General features: G+C 38.1%; 1 protein-coding gene across 4 annotated transcripts in view; it reads left to right on the top strand.

The window, feature by feature from the left end:
- The window catches only part of scfd2 (sec1 family domain containing 2), a 138,595-nt gene that overhangs the window by 31,267 nt on the left and 82,579 nt on the right, over nucleotides 1-24,749 (top strand). For all 4 annotated transcript variants that reach the window (XR_006923892.1, XR_006923891.1, XM_046836056.1 and 1 more), the window contains exon 4: nucleotides 3,583-3,758. Coding sequence is in view for 2 of the 4 variants with exons in the window: in XM_046836056.1 (XP_046692012.1) it covers nucleotides 3,583-3,758 (176 nt within the window). In the remaining 2 variants the exon portion in view is untranslated. The remainder of the gene's footprint in view (nucleotides 1-3,582; nucleotides 3,759-24,749) is intronic.

The following is a 24,749-nucleotide window of genomic DNA, read 5'->3' as shown; positions in this document are numbered from 1 at the left end:
GGTATCCGAAAAATGTATTCCATCACAGTTTAGTAGTGAGGACTTTATGAATTTCTTCACTGAAAAAATGTATAGTATTAGAAAAACAATTGTGGAGGTTCAACCTCTGACAGCATCTCCTGACCCAATCATACCTAAAACTTCACAACTACACTGCTTTACATGTATTGGACAGGAAGAGCTGTATGATGTTATTACCAAAGCTAAATCAACAACATGTCAATTAGATCCCATTCCCACTCGCAGCTGGTGAGCCTCTTCTGAATATTATTAACTCCTCACTATCTTTAGGTCATGTCCCTTAACCCCTCAAATTAGCAGTTATTAAGCCCCTTATTAAAAAACCTTCTTTGGATCCAAACATGCTATCAAATTACAGACCCATTTTAAATATCCCATTTATGTCTAAGATTTTAGAAAAAATTGTCTCTGCCCAGTTATGTTCCTACTTACAAAAGAACAATATCTTTAAAAGGTTTGAGTCCGGTTTTAGGCCCCATTATAGCACAGAAACTGCCCTAGTTAAAATCACTAATGACCTGTTTTTAGCTTCAGACCAAGGCTTCATCTCTCTGTTAGTTTTACTAGTTTTACTAGAAGTGCTGCATTCAACACTATAGATCATGATCTTCTCTTAGATCGCTTACAAAATTACATCGCCATTCAGGGACAGGCATCAAGCTGGTTTAAATCCTACCTGTCTGATCGTTACCATTTTGTAGACTTAAATAGAGAGCTATCCAGGTTAATGCAAGTAAATTATGGCATGCCACAAGGTTCAGTTCTAGGACCCCTGCATTTTACAATATACATGCTTCCCTTTGGAAATATTAGACGGCATGGAATTAGCTTCCACTGTTACGCTGATGGTACCCAGCTACATATATAATCAAAACCAAACGATACAGCTCAATTGGCTCGAATACCTGAGTGTGTTAAAGAAGTAAAAGACTGAATGACTCATAACTATCTATTATTGAATTCTGATAAGATGGAGATTTTGCTCATTGGCCCAAAAACCAGTACACAAAAGCTCCAACATTTCAACCTGCATTTAGATGGATGTTCTATAAATACTAGTTTAACAGTAAAAGTTCTGGGAGTTATTTTGGACACCAACTTGTCTTTTAAAAATCATATCCACCATGTTACAAAAACACCCTTTTTTCACCTTAGTAATATCGCTAAGCTAAGAGACATATTATCTATATCTGATACAGAGAAGCTCGTCCATGCGTTCATGACCTCCAGACTGGACTATTGTAATGCATTACTAGGTGGTTGTCCTGCATCATTAATAAAAAAGCTACAGGTAGTCCAGAATGCCGCAGCCAGTGTTCTCACAAGGTCGAGGAAATATCTCCATATAACCCCAATCTTATCATCCCTACACTGGCTACCTGTTAAGTTCAGAATCAAATACAAACTACTGCTACTTACTTAAAAAACCCTAAACGGTTTGGCTCCTATTTATCTATCCAGTCTTCTAACATGCTACAATCAGTCACGCTTCTTGAGATCTCAAAACTCTGGGCTTCTAGTAGTTCCTAAAATAGCAAAGTCTACTAAAGGCGGTAGGTCATTCTCAGGTTGCGCCAGCCCCAGTCACGTCCCACCTCATGAAGATTGTGGACCTTTAAAGAAGTAAATGCCTGACCTGCAAACATCCCGAACCATCTAGAGACATACCAGTGCCATTTGGATTCCACCTCATGTGGAGTTTTGACATTGGACCTATTTGAGTGTTTAAAGGCTCTGGCATGGAGAAGCTGGTGTTGGGTCTGTGATGATCACAAATGTTGAGCTATTTTATGAGTTGCTCAGTAGCTCCTAGTTTTATAACCACAAATGACTGTATAAGACTGTAGAAAGAACATTACTCATAATCTTACATTCCAGTGCTCATGTTAGTTCTCACTCTCCAGTGTTTTGTACTGTTTAAAGATTTATGATCACACTCTTGATGTCACCCAAATGAGGATGGGTTCCCCTTTTGAGTCTGGTTCCTCTCAAGGTTTCTTCTTCATAACATCTAAGGGAGTTTTTCCTTGCCACAGTCACCATGGCTGCTCATCAGGATAAATACACATCATTCACCTTAACTGTTAAAATTCTGTAAAGCTGCTTTGAGACAATGTCTGTTGTGAAAAGCGCTATAGAAATTGACTTGACTTGACTAGTGTTTCAAAGCCCAATTCTGGCTCTTGTTTCTCTTGTATTTATCTGCGTTGCCAGACATTGAAACAGAGCGCACTAATTATTCTCATCAGCCACAGGTGTGCTTCTTACCACTCGTTTCTCTTCGGCTCCTAGCTATCCATGCAATCGCTGCCACATACATTACATATATATTGTAAAAAAAAAATTTTAATTGCTCCTGGCTAGGCTTGGTCATGTCTCAGCTTTTTTTTTCAAAGGCTTTAAGTTACGATGGGGTCATTGCAAAGCATCTCCATTCTAAGTGTTTTTATATCTCTATATAATGTATATTATATATATATATATATATATATATATATATATATATATATATATATATATATACACAGTTTGACAAAGATGGTTGTCAATGTAGCAATTAAAACAAAAGTCCACTGAGATTGTTTATTTTGTAAAATATTTAGAAGAGTCTTAATTGGAGATGTTGCTTGTCTTAAGGACCTGAGCCGACACTGAGGGCAGATAAGTGTGGCTTGGGATGTTGGTGGTATAACCACATGCTTCACTCAGGGACAGCCACAGTTGGGGTAAAGTGTAGGCCATAATAAGAGACTCTTTCTTTGGTTGACCGGAGATCGGACACGTCACCGCATTGTGGTTCGACAGTACAGACTAGTACAGAAAGGCCAGGCAATTTTTTTTCTTTGTCTTGAAATTGTGGAGCCAAACCTGTTTCAGCATGTCCATCTCCAGCTCCTTGAAAATATGGTTTAATTGGGTTGGAGTGTTAGATCTTGAGTGGACTGCTATAGAATTCGCAACCCTATTGAACACCTTTGGGATGAATGTGAATGTGAATGCTGACTGCACCCCAGACCTCCTCATCTCATCTACTGGAGAACCTGACTTTACTAACACCCTTTTAGCTGAATGAATCTCCACAAATCTCCACAAATACACTCCAAAATCTAGAGGAACATCTTCCCAGAGGTTTTATAACAGCAAATGGGGATTATATGTGAAACGACATGTTTATAAACCACATACCAATCTTATGGTCTTTTGGCTATATAATGCATCTCTATAGTGGGCGCTTTATCCTTCTGCATATATATAGATTTAGTTTACAGATTAAAACTATAAGATTTAGTGCTTTGAAGAGACAGGGATGTAGACTCGGTTTTTGATCTCTCTAATGTCTCAATGTATCCCTTTTTTATGATGAAAGATTTGAAACAAGACAATTCTAAACACTTTGCTCGAGTAGGATTCCTGAAAACGATCTGCAGTAAAAGCAGTAGGTGCATTCCAAAGCTTCCAAGTCTAGACTTTTTCGATTACAACATGCTGTTACTTCTCTTTAGAATTAGAAAAGATGGAAAGATTGTCTCTCTCTCTCTTTCTCTCTTTTATTTTTCGCAGGGAGAGTGACAGGTGAGCAGCTCTTCACGTATGTGAGGTTGTTTCGGGACAGTTGGCCGGCGTTGGAGAATCACTGCGGGCTGCTGCAGCTGGCTCTAGGCACCGCTCAGACTTTGCTACACCCCGCCCTTGCCCAATGGGATGCCTGCCTTGCTTTTGAGAGACTCCTCCTTCAGGTCAGTCAGAGAGTAATGCCAAGCACAGTGCTTTAATACTAGCCATAATCTGTCTGTTACACAAAAATACCTAAAATGCATGTACAAACACATTCCACCTGAACTGATACAGCCTTTCTTTTTATCTCTCTATCTCTATCTATCTATCTATCTATCTATCTATCTATCTATCTATCTATCTATCTATCTATCTATCTATCTCTCTATCTATCTATCTATCTATCTATCTATACATACCTACCTACATACATATATACATATACAGCCGTTTACATGATGAGCTGAATTTACATGATGAGCACTGGAGTAGGGCGAATAAATTTTTTGAAGTAAATTTTATATATATATATATATATATATTTATATATATATATATATATATATATATATATATATAATTTTTTATTCTTAATTTTTTGTTCAGCTGTATGCACATGCTGGAGAAAGGTTTTTGCCTACATTTTAAAAAATGTAGGAAAATGTTGCACATAATGCCAGGATTAGGTACTTTTAAAGTACTTTCCCAAGATTACGTAGCGCTTTAGTATAATGGACTGGGAAATTGGGAACTGAAATTGGGAAAACATATTCAGGAATCGACATTAGGACATTAGGAATGGACAGATTTAGCAGTTTTTTCCCAAAATAATGATGGAATACAGGTTTAAGGAATGGGAATTAGGACTTTTTTTTGAGTTTAATAGTTTTCTATTCGGGTTAAGGAATTGGATCAAAAACTAAATAGGAATAGATATATTTCTGTAGTGTATTCTGTAGAAATACAGATTTAGGAATTAGTAAAATGGGAGTTTCATTTCAGTAGTTTCTGCAATTAATGATTTAGGAAATGAAAATAAAGAAATACGGAATATTTACATTTTTAGGAGTTTTTCAGAAACATGTCGAAATACAGTTGTAGGACACTTATTTGGAATGTATGTACACTATATGGACCGAAGGATTGGGACACTTGACTTTTCCAAACATATGTGTTATTTTTCCCCAAAACTTCTGCCACAACGTTAAAAGCACACAAATTTAATTGACGTCTTTGGAATGCAGTTGCATTCAATTATCCCTTCACTTCACAACCAGGAGACCCAAACCTGTTCCAGCATGACAAAACCCCTGTGCATGAAGATGTGGTTTTGAGTGGAAGATCTTGAGTGTCCTGCTCTCGAACTATTGAGAAGAGTAGAGGATTTTATAACAGCTAAATAAATAAATACATTATATAGTGTATAGTTAGACTGCAGCCATTTCCCAATAAATAGTAGTAATACAGGTTTTGAATAGGAATTAGCAAATTCAGAATAGTTTTAAAACAATGGTGGTGTCTTTATACATAGTATTGTAGTAGAAATACTTTTATAATGCTTTATATTATTACAGCATCATCACATGCCTAACCCACAGTGTTAATGTTGTGCCTTGAGCCTTGGAGAATTTAGTTTGTGAGCCTTTTAAGTGCGTTTAAATGACTTCAGTCCACAGCTAATTGCAGTAAATGTTCATTAATGGGAAATGTCTGTCCTGTAGTCGCACCCGTTGCAATCCAGTGTGTGCAGGTGCAAAGAGAGAACAGGATCCAGCTGTAAACACAGACTGTGCACCACTTCTCCAACCACAAGTAAACAAAATTAGAGCACAACATGGCGAGATTGTGTAAACGTCTGGACAAAGATGCACGCACAGACACACACACACACACACACACACACACACACACACACACTCCCCCCCCCCTGCCATGTGTTTACAGCACAGCAGAGACTCGGCTTTGAAATCATGTAGGAGGGTGTTTAGCCTCGCGCACTAGCCTTGACCAAGACCCCCATGAGGCGGATAGACACGCGAGTACATGTGCGTAAACTGGAGTTGGGGTCAGAGGTCAAATATGCTTCCTATTTAAGGAATGAAGAAAGAGAGAGAGAGAAAGAGACATGCACGAAGAAGAGAGAGATAAAAGAGACCCAAGTACGAGGACCTAAAAAGGAAATGTAGACTTGAAGTGATGAAAGAAGAGGAGAGAGAGATTTCCTCGAGAGATAGAAAGACAGATTTTCTGGGAGATGATCAGAGGCGCACAGACACACAGACCATCCACGCCTCACTCGTTTTTTGCTCGCTAGCTTCCCAAGGGCGTTTGATGGAGCCGCGAGTTTTCAGTAGCAGCAGGACGCCACTTATTACAGTCAATCAGAGTTCAAACCAGACAATCAGTAGCCAAAACCTCAAAACCACTAAGCAAAGCTGAGAGCACACATACACACGCTCACATCAGACCTAAGAATTGCCTCGTGCTAATTAGATCTAGTTCATACGCATCTTTTCTAATACTAAATTCATTTGTTGTATTTTGTATTCTGTTGTATATCTGTTTGTCTCCTTAGTCAGATTATTCAGCATTCTCTTCACCAGAGCTTTATAGTAGCTTCTACATAAGCTATTGTAATGAAAAAGCAAATACTGCACTTTTTTCCCCCACATCCAACCTGAAAAAAGCAATGCAGCACTGCTGGAATTATTTTTTGTTTCTGTTAACAGTGCCTAGAAATCCGCAGTGCCTCAGTGTATCGTTTGCTGAGCTAGCTGAACTCATCTGACAACGCATTCAGCATTTTTTTTTTTAACCGAGCAAAGAACTGTAGAATAAATGAGCAACATTATCAGAACAATGTAAACTGGCTGGGCAAACCTTTTCACTTAGATCCATGTTCTCAGGATTAGCTGCATGTACACTAATGGTACGAGTCATTTATAGAGTTGTCGTAAAAAAAATTATAATAATAATTATTTGAAAAAAGTTTTTATGTAAATTGTGTAAACATTAAATAATAAATTACTGTGGTAATGTTAGTATTAGTTAAAAACCGTCGTGTTCTGAAATTACGCAGAATTTCAGCTATAGGAAATTAGAAATTGTTCGATTTCAGTCGTTTTTTCAACGTATGTTGGGATATGGTCTGAGGAACTAGTATGATTTCAGTACTTTCATTAAACAGATTTTTAGAAAAAAGAATTGGGAAATAGTTGGATTTTAGTAGTTTCCCTAAACTCATTTATTCATACAGAGTTAGGAATTGGAATTTGTATATTAGCAATATGTAGAGTTCAGTAGTTTCACAAAATTAATGTAGAACTCGCTATTTAGGAATAAGAATTATAGAGTTTGGACAAGTTCGATTTTAGTAGTTTTCTCATCGTATGTTGGGATACAGGTTTGGGGTGCTGGTATGATTCAAATGCTAATATAAGTGCATTATATAAGTGGCCCATGTTTCGAAATAAGAATTGCGAAATTTGGAATCCAGTAGTTTCTCAAACTCATGTATTCATACATGACACACACACACACACACACACACACACACACACACACTTACATTCATCCCTTTGCAATGGGAACACCAACATGGACCCAGGGTACCTCTGTAGGACTTCACACGTGCCTTTCAATTATGTTAAATTGCACACTTTATACATGCACACAATTCTGTTTTTTGCTTTTGTCATGACGGTATTACATTTATTTGTGTCTTGGGTCTTTTTCCCCCCTATTGTCATTATTTATGTGATTGGCGGCTTGGAGGATTCCAATTACAATTTACAAGCTTGCTGTTACTCGTCAGTGATCAGTAGTTCTCCTGTAGTTGTATAATAGCATGTTCAAAATCAGATCAAAAATTTGTGCCTTGTGCATACTTTTGTTTGCAAACATACTTTTGTTGGAACTTAAGTCATATAGTGGTTTAGTATTTTTTCTTTCTTTTGGGTTCGTCCCCCGTAAGAATGTTAATGTGTTCTGAGACCCCTCTGAATTTTACAAATGATATCTAGGGAACTTGGAGGCCAGGGTCTTAAACTCTTCATCATCTTCCTGGAACCATTCCGGTACAATGTCTGCGGTGTGACATGGAGCATTAACCTAACTGCCACTAGGGAATGCCGTTGCCTTGAAGGCGTGTACTTGGTCTGCAACAATGTCTAGTGTCTCAAAGTATCATCCACAGTAATGCCAGGACCCAAAGTCAGCACCCAACTTTATTTTACACAGGCATGCAATGTAAAGGAAAAATGGATTCATCAGACCAGACCACTTTTGTTCATTGCTTTATTGTCCAGTTTTCAAGTCAAGTCTATTTCTATAGCGCTTTTCACAACATACATTGTCTCAAAGCAGTTTTAAGGAATTTAAGAGTTAAATGTGCTCAAGTGTCCATTGTAGCTACTTTGCCAGTGGACAGAGGTGAGCAAGAGGCCTTTTCCACAGTGGTACTTTCAGTTGGCACCAGCCTTCAAAACCCCTTTGCAGATTGATAAGCCTTGTCTGCCTATTATGCTTTAATTTTCCCATAACACTGTTGGTAGTGGCTTCACTCCTTCTCATTTCTGCTGCGTCTATCTTATAGATCTTGAGAATCAACCAAGTTAGTGGATAGTGGATAGTGTATAGTGCATGGTGTATTTACCTTACACAGCTCGGGTTGGTGTATTGAATCCCTCCTCTGCCCTGTGTTCATGGAATGCATTTTTTCCATATGCTTCAGGGGTTTCCTTGGTGTTTTCCGGTTCCCTATACCAGTCCCAAGATTCTCCAGTCTTCCAAAACATTGCCTAATTGTCAAAGTATGTGAATACGTGTATGAGTGAGATTTTGCCCTGAGACTTGGAATAGGCCCTACCATTCAAAAAATGGTCTTCCGTCCACACTGAGACTGCGTTTTTACTCAACAAAAACATAGCTTTTTGTAAAAACTCTCAAGTGGACAGATTTGAGAATGTCTTTTTCGCTCTCAATGTCGACTACAAAAACAGAGGCTAAAAATGACAAAAAATGTGGCAACATTTTCGAAAGCGTCTGTTTTCACATCGCAGTGTGGACTGCAAAAGTACAGGCTTTCAAAAACCAGTGCCGTATTTTTATTTACTTGATAAGAATGTAAATAATCGCCGGATGAAAATTATACAGGTTGAAGTGTCTTACGATATGCTCATACTCAGTACTGGGATGTTTTCAGACGTTTCCAGCCATGTCCATGTTTAAAACCGTATTTTTTTTCTCCCCGTTATGGCTCTTCGTATACATCACCAAAAACATATTTGAAAACTCTCTAAAGTGGTTACATTTAAAAACAGCGTTTTGGCATCACAGTATGAATAAGCCACTTTTGTGAATCTATTGAAAACGATAGTGTTGTCACAAAGCTTTTTTAGACAAAAAATGTATCCTGATTAGTGTAAACGTAGCCTCAGTGTGGATGAGCGAATTTTGGGGAACGATTTAAAACGAAAGTGTGGACGTGGAGCCTTTGAAACGAAAACACCGTTTTCAAATTTATCCGGATTAGCGTAGACATTGCAGCAGATAGAATAAATAGAATAGTCTTAATTTGTCAAACATACATTACAGCACAGTGAAATTCTTTCTTTACATATCCCAGCTTGCTCGGGAGCAGGGGTCAGAGCGCAGGGCTAGCCATGGCAGCTTGGCGAGACAGGGGCTTGAACCCCCGACCTTTAAAATCAGTAACACAGCATCTTAACCAGTGAGCTGCCACATGATAGCTTGAATTATTTTTGCATAATTTATCACAATGTCGATATTTTATCTTTATAGCGGCATCTACGATCTGTTGAAATGTTGCCATGTTCCACTATTAGGAATCCTTATATTGAAATAAAAAATTATCATGGCAGTCTGTATTTCTCTGGCTACACTGCTGACACCAATAATAATAATTTAACCTTTATTCGTCCCACAGTGGGGAAATTTCTAGTTTTTTCGCATATCCCAACTCATCTGGAAGCTGGGGTCAGAGCGCAGGGTCAGCCATGGTACGGCGCCCCTGGAGCTGATAGGGTTAAGTGCCTTGCTCAAGGGCTCAACAGTGGTAGCTTGGCTGTGCTGGGGTTCGAACCGCTGACCTTGTGATCAGTAACCCAGAGCCTTAACCACTGGACTACCACTGCCCCATGGTGTATGTAATGGTGTAATATATCTATCCTAACTCTGAATGAATACTCATTTGGCCTCAACCGAGCAAGAGGGGTCATTGTGGTTGGCATAAAAAGCCAGTGTGCTGTGTACTCTTCTCAGAGGAGACTGTGGGCATGATTCCCACTTAGCCTGGCACCACAGTACAGTCCTCAAACTGTGCCCACAGAACCCCTGCACAGAACTGTGTGTGTGGGTGAGATGATCATACACACTGACCACAAGTGTGGAGTTTTGCTTGCTCTTCATATGGCCAACTGAGCACGTTGGTGTGTGTGTGTTATGTGTTTGTGGAAGGGCGTGGTAAACGGTAATGCGAGGTTGTCAACAAGTACTCTCTTTCACCTTTTCCTGTAAGCTTGCTGGCCAGAACTGACTGACTTCTTCAGAAAATATGTCCTTATAACTATGTGTGTACAAACTGTAGCGCTAAACTGCAGCCAAAACACACATTTAAGCTGTATACTAGACATTGTATAATAATCCTGAGCCTAGTTAGACAAAACAAAAAACGTCTTTCGGTCGCCTTTGAACAGTTAATAAATATACTTTGTCTACCAGGTGGTTTATTTTCATAGATCATGCCTGAACATATAATTTTTTAACATCTAACAAATAATATTGAAACAGAAAACATAACATGTACACCACAGGACGAAATTAAAGGTACAAGCAACATTTTCATGGGCCAAGCACCCAGACTTGATGAGTCACACTGACACACACTATATAGTTGTTAAAAAATAGTTGCATTTTAGGCAAAGGAACTCAAAAGTGACTTGTAGTTTTGCTCATGATTGGTATGTTTTGAAAATGCTATGTTGTATACGTTTTGAACAGTGGTGGTGGAGTGTAGGAGGAAAGGTGACGAAACAAATTGCCAGCAGGGGTCTGAGCGAAATCTGGTGAAAATTGAACAAAATTTGGAAGAGAAGAAGCAGAAATAACAGTTACATGCAAGCATTTTTATCAGGATATTATAACTTTTGAGCAGTTGGTGATACTGGCATGAGAATTGGTGCATAGTATTAGGATATGATCCTTTCCCAGTGTTTTGTGATGTTTAGCCATAGTGATATAAGTCTTTCTTGATTGTGTATGTTCGTACTTTGATACCTAATACCTCTTACGTTTGTCTTTTGTTGTCTTAGAGGTCCAGTTGATCCTAGACAAAGGTTTGCTCATCTTAGAGTGCAATTGTGCCTTATTCCAAAAGGATGCAGTATCTGGGATTTCTATATATGCATACAATGTGGCTTCAGTTTGAAAATTGCTCCTAAGAAAGAATCAGACTTGAGGAGTCTCACACAGTTTTTTGTTGTTGTTGGATTTTGCCTACCAGGGGTCCTTGAATACAACAATAAAAGCTCTTCCAATTAACCCCTAATTATAACAATTGGCCAATCAGAAGCTTTTTGGCTCAGCAGGCATTCTTGGAACCTTCCAAGGAACCTGGAATATGTAAACAAGGTATACACCTCAAATCGACTTCCTAATAGAAATCTGTAGAGATGTAATATCCTGAGTGTCAGAATTGTATTGTCTTTCTTTTCTCCACCCAGCCTTCACTTCATTAAATCACTGCCAGATCTTTTTTTTTCGTCCCCCCACCCCACCCAAACTAGTTTCTTGTGGAACCTCGTGTGTTTGAATAACCGCACACATCTGTAGTCAACACTGATCCGTGAGCACAGGGACGTTGCATAAACGTGACCTCTAGCTTTACGACGGAGCTAACGTTATAATTCATTTTATCCCTAAACCATGTGAAAACTGCCATGTGCTAGCTGGACATTGTGGGTAATGCGCAAGGACTCCTCGGCCAGCGTGATTACAGCCTGAAATACACAAAATTTTCTTTCATTTCTTGTATATGAGATCTAGAGAAAATAAGAACAATTTCATTTTTTAGCGTGGACTCAAGTCCAGTACGTTAAGTTACTTTGGAAGGAATTAGCAATGTGTATGTGATACATGGGCTGACAAGTGCTTAATGTATCTTTTAATCTTTTCTGAACTCTTCTGCTTTACTTGCCAAACATTGCCAGATTCTGATGAATGCCATACGCTTAACCTCTCTCTCTCTTTGTCTCTCACTCTGTCTGTCTCTCTCTCTGTCTGTCTGGTTGCTTATCTGCTTTATCAATAACAGAAAACACTGCAACACTTTTGTATGTTTAAAGCCAGGCGCATGTGGTGGGACACGACTTTACTGGCTCCATGCTGTCATTTACACCCATACACACTGTTGGTGCCGATCACCTTTGACTTCTGAACCTTTAAACCACCTCAGGGTCAGTCCATCCCCCAAACCCCTCCCAACATGCCTGAAGTATGTCCTGCTGCCTGGACTCTATCTGCCTGGAGACATTCTCTCTTACTTGCTCTCATATTTACACAGAGGACAATATCTACTCCATTTTTTTATTTAAACCCATCCTTTTACACTATGAGGAGTTAATCTCAAATGTTGACCCCGTGTCTAAACATCCTCAGTATTTCTTTACAGATTGCAACTTTAAATCTCTTCCTTTTACCCTTCTAGATATGAGCAGTACACTCATTATCCTTTCCACATACAGTATGTCATGTTCTGACCAGCCATTTGTCTAAATGTCCAACACATTCAGTGTCAATTTTCTATATAGCGTTAGAGTTTAAACATCTTCTACCGCTGGAATTGTGGAAAAAACAAACATAGAAACAAATTCTATTTTGAGAAATTACATTTGAAAATATCAGATCTTTGTTTATTTATTGATTTTTATTTACTTTTTATAAAAGAAAGAAACATTACATTTTCATCAGTTGTACATCAGACATTATATAACTGATTACACTTATAAATAAACGCATATATACGCATCTAAACGTGCATGCTTGTAAGTAAATGTGCTATATACATACACACAATACATTTGTTTACTGTACACATGCTCATCAGAAATATTAATTGAAAAAAGAAAGGGAAAAAAAAATTACATCTATGTACATATAGGGCTGATTCATTTTTTTTTACATCATAAATATTAATTAAAAACATTAAATCAGGTCTATGAGATGTTGCATGTTTGGTCCAGTTTTCCCAAGACAAAGAATTGTTCCAGTTTATGATTTACAAATGCTTTTATTTGCTGTGTTTTATAAATGTCTATTGTGAATCCATCAATGCATTCAGGGTAGGACTCTCCTGTGAACAACCATTTTTTGGTTAAACATCTTTTTTAACAGCAACCAGCAATATATATTCATTAAATATTTATGAAACAATCAGATTTAAAGTAAAATAATGTATCAAGGGAAAGCATAACTAGTAATAAATGCATGCTGCAAGTACTGTGTAAGTACAACTTTTTTGTATGGTGTAATTCTACAGTCTCATTTTTGATGCATTGTGTATAGATGTACCTGTGAAACAAGTCTAAATGTGTGTGTTAGTTAGTTTGTACTAGTCTCCAGATGATAGACCATAGTGAAGCATGGTGGTGGAGGCATCATAAAGGGGTGATTCTTTTATCAACCGGGACTAGAAAAGTAGAAGGGCAAAATGGATAACAGCTTTTATTGCATTCTAACCTTTTAGCATCTATCAGTTACTGGCCACAAGGGTTTTAAAACAGTGAAAGTAAAAACATTATTATTTATAGCTGAAAAGATTTTTATTTTCATAGTGGAAAACCTTGACTTTTTCCATAACAACTCTAATCTCTTTATGGTAATGAATGTAGCTAGAACATACTGCATTCATGCATGTGCTTTTGATTGCCAATATTTAATCAGCTGAATGCATACAGAGCTATATAACCTGCCCTTTGACATCACTTTTTGATTAACACTGAAATCTAGTTCACACGGCCCTCGTTTGGTTCTCTTTTCAAAAACGCTTTAGTCAGCTTAAACTCCAGAGAAACTCTAAAGTAACCTTTTTATCTTACAAAGAGGCAACCTTACCTTAGTGTCTGTCATTTTTAAACCAACATAAAGAAAACACAGTAAACTCCAGATATACTATATATTCCTGGTGAATCAATGATACACTTTATAGACAAAAACCTGACTTCCTTATACAATACCACAACTCCTCTCTCGGCACCCTGTTGTACACTTTCTCTAAATTCACACACACAATGCAACTCCTTCTGACCTTCTTTATACTTCTCCATCAACATTCTCAAAGCAAATAATGCATCTGTGGTGCTCTTCCTCTGCATAAAACCATACTGTTGCTCACAGATGGTCACTTCTTCTCTCAGCCTGAATTGCACTACTCTGTCCCATAACTCCATGGTGTGACTGATCAACTTTATTCACCTGTAGTTACTGCAGGTCTGCACATCTCCCTTATGCTTAAAGATCGGTTCCAACACACTCCTTCTCCATTTCTCAGGCATCCTCTCACCTTCCAGAATCTTGTTGAATGTTCTAGTTAAAAACTCCACTGCCATCTCTCCTAAACATCTCCATGCTTCTACCGGTATGTCATCTGGTCCTACCGATCTACGAATCGCTGCTCTCACTTCCTCCTTACTAATCTCATCCACTTCCTGCTTCACCATTTCCACACTAACATTCTTTCTCTCCCATTTTTCTCATTCATCAGCTGCTCAAGATACTCCCCCTATTTCTAAACACACTCTCTTTGCTAGTTTGGAGGTTCACAATTGATTTGACTAAAACCCTTGTGGTTAAATGAGAACAGATCTCCATACTTCAAAATCCAGTGGATCATCATCTCAGAAGAGTGGAGGTTATTCTAACAGCAGAATGGGTCTTTCTTCAGAATTGGATGTTTAAAAAGTACATATAAATCTCATGGTTAGTGTCACAAACATTTGTCCCAAATACAAATTCACATAAGTGATATGATCATACCTACTAATGATCTGGAGTAAAATAGAATCAGTTAAAGCTTAATGATGATTGTGTTGAATTCTGCAATATGGCTGCCATATGTATCCTCTTTTTTATTCTGCTTTGGTGATGTCTTTAGAAAAGTATTGTGTCAGTGTAGTAAATGATAGAGGCAGTGATACTGTATCTGCAATAATTTTTGATCCTGCTTAAACCTTATTTCATTGTTTCATGCTTGTGGATATTTTAGATTATGTTTGAATAATATGTCAGAGGTTTGGATTTGAGACACAGCTCAGTACACGAGTCACCACAACGGCAGAGAGTTTAGTGTGTTTAACATCTCTATGTATTATCGACAAACAGGGGCAAAGAACCAGACCTTCATGTCCAGCATCAATAATAAAAGCACGAACACAATCATTCCTCGAAGTCGCACCTTAAAATCTGTTTGAAATCTTTCCCTGGTAGAGTGAAGCTTGTTATCGGGGCAGAGGAAGAGCCAAGCTCATGTTCATTTTGGATTAAAATCATCAGCAAGCTCATATGGGTGTGATGGCAGGTGAACACAGTTTTTTTTGGCCTCAAGTGTGTCTATGTAATTCAGTAATGGTTTTCATAATTGGAATGAGAATGTGTGTGTGTGTGTGTGTGTGTGTGTCTCTCTCTCTCTCTCTCTCTCTCTCTCTCTCCCTCTCTCTTTCTCTTTCTCTCTGCTTTGTCGTTGCATAACATCCCTTTCACTTGTTTTTCAAATACATAACAGAGAGCAAGTGTTTGCTTAGGTTATGGTGGATCGCTGAATTGAATCAGTGTGCATTTAAGATGTATACTGCGTGTGTGTGTGTGTGTGTGTGTGTGTGTGTGTGTGTGTGTGTGTGGGCGCACCGGCATAGCTCAGCAATGTGTGCTGTGTCAATCTCTAGCCCCAACTAGCTTGAGGGTCACATGTCAAGGCGATGCATTTGCCTTTGGCGTCCAGACTCGCCGTGTGTGTATGAGTGTGTGTGAGTGTGTGTTTGGCCCCATGGACGTGTTTGTGGCTATTTTGGCGTCAGGCTTTAATGAGCGCTCTTTCGGTCGGACGCCGCCAACTCTGGGGAAATTCCCCACAATGCAGCGCTTTCACCTCGAGGCCGGGACGAGAAGTATGCACAAAGCCACATTTACACTAATGTCGCACACCATCTCAAGCTTGCGCTATAGCTCCTATGCTGAATCATGCCTTTAGCTGAGTGCTAGAGAGATTTTATTTTGCATCAGGGCCGCACACACACACACACACACACACACACACACACACACACACTCACACACACTCGTATACTTTAACTTGTTCCAGATCTGTACACACTGACTTCAGCTTTCCCTTTTTGAAACCCTCGTCCCCTATTTCTGTGTGTGTGTCTGTGTGTGTGTGCACGCATGCTTGAAATGTGTCCCTCAATCCCACTTGGGAGCACTAATTGTGTTTGTCTCCAAGTTGTGATTAACATTGTTATTGTGTCTGCTTTCGAGCTCGGCGCTGCGCCCCTTGTGCGTTTGTGCTGAAATGCGAGAGCTGGTAAATGCGGCTTGCTTTTCAAGTCAGCGCACTTTCATTCGAGCTTTTGTTTAGAGCCTGCTTGTTTTGCAAAAAGGAAATTGAACTCGTATGTGCCAGGATGGCTTCGGGAAAGGGAGAGACTCCCTCCACTCAACCTCATACACACACATACACACAAATGTAAATACATATTGATTGACAGTGAAACACGGAGGAGGCGGGGAGACTTTTAGGTTTTCTACCAGTGTCTGGAAATTGTTGTTTAACTTTGCCTTTGCATCTTCTTTCCCTGCTTTCTCTCTCTCTTTCAATCTCTCTGTTTGAATCTCTCCTTCTTTCAGCCTCAGGCTTCAATCCTACTATACAATCATTTACAGATTTCTCTCACCATCCCCTCAAACACCACTCAGTCGTATCTGTCATCCTAGTTATAATGTAAAGCTAAAAATATGATAATATTAAATATTTGCAAAAATACACTGGGCTCGATTTACCTCAGAACTGGAGGGGGCGGGGCTTTCACTTTTTTACCCCAGTTGCATAAAAGCGGCCAAAAAACACTCAAACATGGCTGTGTTTTTGATGTACATTTACTTACTCAAAACATTAAAGTGGTTGTTTGTAAAGTCTGCAAAGCGAAAAATGCCTGTATGATGTTTAGTAGTAGATCCAAAGCAAATTGTTTATACAGGTAACGCCACTCAATGCTTCAACATCACCGAGTAGCCATCTTAGATTGACGTCGCTTGGAGGATTTCTCTGTTGAGGAGATATTTCCCAGTCGGAGGTTGGGAACTACAGCCTCCAGTCGAATGTTTTGCTATTGTAATGACTACATCTCCTTTTGCTGTTAACTCCTCAATGAAACATCGAAGAAAGACCGAATTTCGAATGATTTTTGTGCAAATTCAATGTAGCAGGTCATGTTGGAGAGAAAACTAGCGATCTGAATTTGAAAATCCTGCTTCAAAAATCGTGCTTCAATGACCTTCAGTGTTAGAACAACTGATTAAATCGCATTAATAGTATATTCAGCTGGGTGTATTAAACAATATTTTGGTTTATCCGATGTATTTTAATGTCCACCCCTTTGTTTTGACTGTACGTTGCATATTTAGCTAGATTAAAACGCATTGCTGTGAAAAAGTATTTCCTGATTTCCTCTTTCTTGCAGGTTTGTTACAATAAATTGCTTCAGATACTTGCGCAAATAGTTCTACCGAGCATAAATGAACGTATGTTAGTGATATCATTTCTTAATACATTTAAAATGAAAAGTTTCTTATTGTAATCCTAAACCTTAGACTGAAAAATCATTAGTTTCCAGTGCATTGTAATTGTTAACAGATGACACGGTGCTCCGCGTCAGTGTTGAGATACGTGACTAAGCAGAGCGGACGATCAGATTGGACGGTTTATTATGCACAGGAACAGCACTAGTGACATCAGGGCGGAGCAGCACGGAGTCACGACAAACACACTAGACTCGTCTTAGCCTCCACCTCTGGTTTGCAAGCATGGTCACACGATCACGTTTTAGAGACAGCGTTTGGGCTGGGGATTAAACAGAGTTGTCATGGCCACATGTGTGTTTTCAGGGGGAGCCGCATCTGGATTCGATACGCAACAGTAACGCATGGCTGAATATGATTTGCTGTCTGAACAGGGAAAATGTTTGTAGATTGCTGAGCTCATAAGATGTAATTCTCGAAATTCCGACTTGAGTGACGTCAAATCAGAATGGCTGCTCACAGCATTAGCGGTAAATAAACAAAGCAGGTGCACATGTTTACCGAATACAATCCTTGTTTTACGTGCAAAACATATTAAATGCCGGACCACAAGGTTGTTTAGTCTCCGCCTCAAATTTTGTGGAGTAAGTGTGAAATCTTTGCCACTTCCTGTCATCGCCAACGTTTTTACAACATCTACCAAAATGGATTCCCGGCATATCATAGGAGTAAAGAAATGAATTCATTTATGAATAAATATAGTGAATACATAAATACCTATCTTGTGTTTTTTTTGTTAAATGAGGACATTTGTTAAAGTATGGTGAAATAAGTGGAATAATTAAATTATTTATTAAATGTGCACACACCACACACACACACACACACACACACACACACACACACACACTGTATTACCCAAATACGGTCTAACGAATGTAAACTGATTCATTCGATCTTTCCATTTATTTAATGTTGTTTAATCAATTGAATTTGATTGTGCGAATTTAATCAAATACTTAGTTTAATCAATATTGCTAAACAAAGTGTATTGCATTAGTTTGATCTATTTTATTTTGATATATACGATTTTTTATTAAAAGCAAGGAGGAAAATTTTAATAATAAACGAAAAAAAAAAAATGACAAGCAATTTTATGTTTAGCATTTCTTCCCCTTAATCGTACCAAAATTAAGCCAAACCGTGACTTAAAACTGAGGTACTTAATGAACAGTGAAATTTGTGTACAGTCTAGTCATGGCAACGGTTATTCTAGGCTGTGCGATAATATGTTGAGTTCCGATGTCTTCAGTTTCTCTCTCTCTCTCTCTCTCTCTCTCTCTCACTCACTCCTTTCACCACTCATTGTTTTCGCTTAGGACCTAAATGAGTGCTGCCATGTGTGTTTGCCGTACTGTTGTTTTCCAAAAAACTTCTTATGGGGAAAAAAATAAATAAATCAAGGAACGAAAGTGACCAAAAAACGAGGCCCAAACCAGACCGCCAATTAGGAGTGATCTTTCAGGCGGAGAATACAGATGCTCACCATGTGGAACCCTTTCGCCCTGTTATTCTCTTTCATGTCTTTTGTTTTCCTTTTTTTTTTTTTTTCTTTTTTCTCCCTCCCTCATTCTGTCCCTCTCTCATATGACATTCATACGTTTCTCTCACGCACACTGTGTCCTCAGAGATTCGGCGACTGCCGCACTCGGGGCTATCTTTTTTTTTTTTTTTTTTTTTTTTTTAAATATGTTAAACAGAAGATAGTCACGTATCCGGGTTTGCTAATTGATTTTAAAGGTGAATCATGGTGTGGTGGTCTTTGATGACTCAAATGTTTTACTCCGCGCCCCTCGCTTCGTCAAATTTTATGAGTCAGATCCCGTCTCGTAAATTCCTGTAGGATATAAATGGCTTTATTTTATTTTTTATCTTTTTTTTTTTTGAAGACTTTTCCACACACACACGTCTCTGTTTCTCTTCAGCAGAATCAGCTAATCAGGGTGTGTATCAGACAAGATAACTAGCTGTTTATATCTGTGTTTGTTTGCCTTTGGATGATGACACACACGTGTGTGGTAATGAACAGGATCAGATTACACCTTTACATCTCTTGATATGTTCAATAAAATCAAAATGAATAGAAAGTAAAGAAATTGAGTAGAAGAAAATAAAACAATCCAGATAAACAGAGGAAAACGATCACGTGTCGCATGTGAGTGTCGTTTTTGCTGAGCTCTCGTTTCCTGCCTGGGAAAGTCGGTTTGGGTTTGGGCTCTGTTGGTTTTGTGCTGCTTTATAACACGGCCCTGATTTGCCTCTTTAGCAGCCTGTCAATCACTGCACTGTGAATGTCTGAGGCCTGCGGTGTTTGTAACCCCGCCCTAATGTTTACATTTTCATCTGGACAGCAGGGTTTAAGGAGATGGTGAGAGAAACCAGTGTACCGTGTGTGTGTTTGTATTTGGTACGTGTGGTGGTCTCGGGTGTCTTGGATGCTTGAGGATAAGTCACATGACTACATTAGTATTTTGAAATACACTTTGCAAGTGCTCTTTCATTCCACTGAGTAGTGAATCATTTAAAGTAACAAATCCATCATCCAGCAGGAAGAGCCGAGGATTCCTGTTAGAGGTATAGTTTTTAATACTGTACAGGAAGATAGGTGTAAAGCCCATGAGTATATGGTAAGCTTTGTTCTTTAGTGTTGAATGAAGGATTAAAACAAGTTGCGTACCGCTAGTAATCACAGCTAATTTGCTGTGGTTCAATGTGTGATCTGGGGTTCAATCTGCCACTGTTGGTGCTTTTTGTTTAAGGAGCCTGTATCATGATTGCCCCCTGACCCATGGCTTTCTGATGATAACTTCCTAACAAGCTGGAATATGCAAAGAAACTTGATTTGTGTGAGCTTTTCCTAATATAACTCTTACTAGTGAACAGGAGAAGCTCGTCTCCATCAATCAAGACTATATAACGGTTCCATATAAGTTTTTTTTGTCACTTATTTTACTACAAACTGATTGACTACCTTGTTTGCTCATTGACATCAATCAGTTTGTAGTAAATAAGTTGATAAGCAATTCTGTGAGTAATTCAGTAGGTTTGTCAGTCACTAAGTAGGTCTTGTATTAAGTAGTTTTTTGGTGGGTAAATGATTCATTAAATATTTAAGTAGTTAGTAATCAGCTATTGCTTTAATCAATGGGAAGGTCAGTCAGTAAGATAGTAAGTAAAATGATTTAGTCAGAAGGTTAGTAAGTCCGTCAATAGTTGAGTAAGTGAATCAGTCAGTCAGTAGTTTAGAAAAATAAACCAGTCAGTAGATTTGGATGTAAATGTCAAACAGACAAACATATAAAGTAAATCAGTCAGTAATTCAGAAATGAACCAGGATGTAGATTAGGAAGGATCATAATCTTATTATGTATATCTGTCAGTCAGTAGGTCAGGGAGTGAATCAGTCAGTTAGTAGATTAGAAAGGATGTTTAGTCAGTCATAAACATATTAAGTAAATCCGTAGTTTAGGAAGTGAATCAGTCAGTAGTTTAGTAAATAAAATAGTCAGTCAGTAATTTATTATGTAAATCTGTCAGTTAGTATTCTAGCTAATATATCAGTCAGTCTGTAGTTTATAAGTAAATCAGCCAGTAGTTAAGGAAGTTAATCAGTCAGTAGTTTAGTAATTAAAGCAATCGTAATTTTAATAAGTAAATGTGCCAGTAGTTTATGTAAATAAATCATTGAGTAGTTTATAAGTAAATCAGCCGGTCATAAATGTATTAAGTAAATCAGTCAGTCATTAAGTAAATCAGGCTAGCTAGCTCACAATGATATGTAACTCCTCTTCTTTCTTTTTTCTTTTTGTCAAACTAGGAAGAGGATTCATTTTTGATTTGACATATTTACTGACCTGCTAATGTTTTCTTTTGTCCGTTAGCTTCTCATTATGACTTTGATAACTGTGATTGTGATTTCCGCCACTTTAACAAATAAGTCACAGATCACTAAACCCTGACATGTTTTACCTACACACACTTGGCAGCATATACATGCGACAAAATTGAGCCCCATGTTTACCGAAACACATTCTGTCTGAGTGTATTTTCTACGTGTGAGCAGTGTGAGGAGCTCAGGCTGCCTTGAAAGCAGAGACGATGCAACAGGAGAAAATACAACATGCTGATGTTGGCTCCTCGCGCTGTACAGCTTCCAGTAAAAAGATGAACGATAGCTGAAGGTTGTTTAGTTTGCTGTGCCATTTGATATATGCTCACTCCAGAGCAGTTTATTGTTCTGTGTGTGTGTGTGTGTGTGTGTGTGTGTGTGTGTGTGTGTGTGTGTGTGTGTGTGTGTGTGTGTGTGTGTGTGTGTGTGTGTGTGGGCTCATCTCAGCATTACATGCCTGTTCGGACATTGTGAACCCTAAAGTGTGTTATCATAAATAATATTGCAAATAAGTCATTTGTAAATATGCTGATCCTTAACTTTTTCCTTATGATTCAAACGTGCAGCTGGAGTCAGCAGGGGACAAGCAACACACACACACACACACACACACACACACACAAACTTTAACTGTACTGGTACAGGATACAATCTCTCAGAACAGGACAATCTCTCTCTCTCTCTCTCTCTCTCTCTCTCTCTCTCTCTCTCTCTCTCTCTCTCTTTCTCTCTCTTTCTCCCTTCTCTTTCAGTTTATTTTTATTCTCTTTTTATTCTTACTTTTATCTTTTTCCTTATCTTTCCTTACATCTAATTTTTCCTTCTCTCTCTCTATCTCACTTTCTCTCTGTTATCTCTCGGTTTGCCTCTCTATCTTTTTCTTGAAGTATCTTCTCTCTTTCAGCCTTTCTTTATTCTAAACTTTCCACCACTTTTTCATCTTTTGTCTATGATTTTCTTCTGTACATCCATCCATATTCCTTCCTCCTTTTCATTCTCTTTCATTCTCTATATATTCTTGCTGTTCTATTTTCCCTCTTTCTGTCCATCTCATCTCTCTATCTTTGTCTCTCTACCTCCATCTATTCATTTCCTCTTTCTTTCTTTCTTTGTTTTCTTCTTTCTTTCTTTCTTTCTTTCTTTCTTTCTTTCTTTCTTTCTTTCTTTCTTTCTGTATCCACCTTTTCTTAAAGACCATTTCTACTTTTTCCTGTCTTTACCTCCTTCTTTTCTCTCTCTTTTAGTCCCTTCCCCCCCACCTTTCTCTGTTTTTCTCTCTCATTAAGAAACAGAATCATGTTTCAGGAAACGAGTCATTTTTATTGTAGCATTTTAGACTGAAACCCCCCTTTTCTGTGTGTGTGTGTGTGTGTGTGTGTGTGTGTGTGTGTGTAAGTAAAAGGGGTGGGGGGTCCTTTCAGTACAGTATGTATATTTGTTAGGTACGTATGTTTAGTCATATCCTGTGTATAACTGCCTGAGCTGTTGATGTATAAACAGGTGTACAATTGTATGTGCCTTGATAAAGATTTACTAAAACACACACACACACACACACACACACACACACACACACACACACACACACACACACACATTGTTTTATTCCCTCTGTTTGTACGCTTTAATAAAATACCGAGCATATTTTCCTCCTGTCAAGAATTCTCCAGCGACTCCCTGGACAAATGTAAATTCTTATAAAATTCACCTACACTGCTTAGTAATGCTCTAGTGCCCCCTACAGCTCATCACAGGCACTTCAATACATTCTAAATTAGTTTCCAATAAATAGAAATGTGTGTATGTGTGTGTATATATATATATATATATATATATATATATATATATATATATATATATATATATATATATAATTTATATAATTTATATAATTTAAATTATATAATATAATAGAAAGCATATGAGTGCTGTTTTAGAGAGATTTCAATCAATGCCTGCAAATTTAGGGTTTAATACACTCTGTACTGCATAAACTCTTATTTTGAAAGTCCCTTCTATTTTACACACACACACACACACACACACACACACACACACACACACACACACATACATACATATTGACTCACCCCTCCTCATCCATGATCCATGAGTTAAGTACTAAAACTAGAATCAGATGTCCAAGTTTAACCCTTAAGTCAGACTTGGCCTATGCCTCAGTGTGTGTGTGTGTGTGTGTGTGTGTGTGTGTGTGGGTTTAGAAGTGTGATGTTTAATTAAGTGTGCTTCAGCATTCAAGTCTGTCACTAATTATCTGGTTAAAGTTTTCTAGTCCACTCCTTGAACCTCTTCAGATGTAGCTGTTTGTTCATGTTGCAGGTTTTTCAGCTCACTGTGTGTGTGTGTGTGTGTGTGTGTGTGTGTGTGTGTGTGTGTGTGTGTGTGAGAATAACTACTACCTGTATATTTCACTCTTTATGAATTGTCTCAATCATTTCCGTCTGTCTGTCTGTCTGTCTGTCTGTCTGTCTGTCTGTCTGTCTGTCTGTCTATCTATCTATCTATCTATCTATCTATCTATCTATCTATCTATCTATCTATCTATCTATCTATCTTTCTTTCGCTCTTTCTTTCTTTCTTTCTTTCTTTCTTTCTTTCTTTCTTTCTTTCTTTCTTTCTTTCTGTCTCTGTCTCTTTCTTTAAATATCTCTCCATCTCATCTCTTTATCTATATCAGTCTACATCCATCCAATCATTTTTCCTCTTTGTTTGTTCTCTTTCTTTCTTATAAGTCACTCCCTCACCAGTTTTGCTCTTGCTTTTCCTTCTTTTAGCCTCTTTATTTTTTCCTAAGTCTTTTTCTCCTTCTTCCTCTCTTACCCCCTCTTTTTTCTCTCTCTTTTACTCCCCCCCCTTACCTATCTTTTTCTGTAGCATTTAGTTATTGATATATCGCCCGGCAGAGGTGCTCATTATAATGCTAATTGAAATTACTGTTATTATTCTTTCCCAACACGGACATGACTGCAGAGTAATGTAGTGACATCATGTGACGTTCTTGACCCTCTCAGAAAATAACGCAAACACGGACATGAGACATATCAAAACACTCCCATCTTAATGGGGACGTCTGCTTCTTGTGAAAAATGAATGTCTGAGGACGTATTTTGCTTCATTATTCACCACAATCATTAGGCTGCACACACATTTTCTTCAGGAAATGTACAATTTTAGTTTAAATCAAATACAGTTATTTGCCACATACACATTCATACAACGTTGGGCTGAAATATACATGCGTCATGATGACAGCTTTGGATTGGCCAAGTTTCATAATTGGAAGTGGACCTGTGGCTTTTTGAGACAGTGCCTTTTATATATATATATATATATATATATATATATATATATATATATATATATATATATATATTTATTTATATATATATATATA

The sequence above is a fragment of the Silurus meridionalis genome, chromosome 23 (assembly GCF_014805685.1).
Source record: "Silurus meridionalis isolate SWU-2019-XX chromosome 23, ASM1480568v1, whole genome shotgun sequence".
Classification (NCBI taxonomy): Eukaryota; Metazoa; Chordata; class Actinopteri; order Siluriformes; family Siluridae; genus Silurus; species Silurus meridionalis.
Note: the sequence above shows the minus strand (reverse complement) of the source record. Positions and strands in the feature narration are given on the sequence as shown.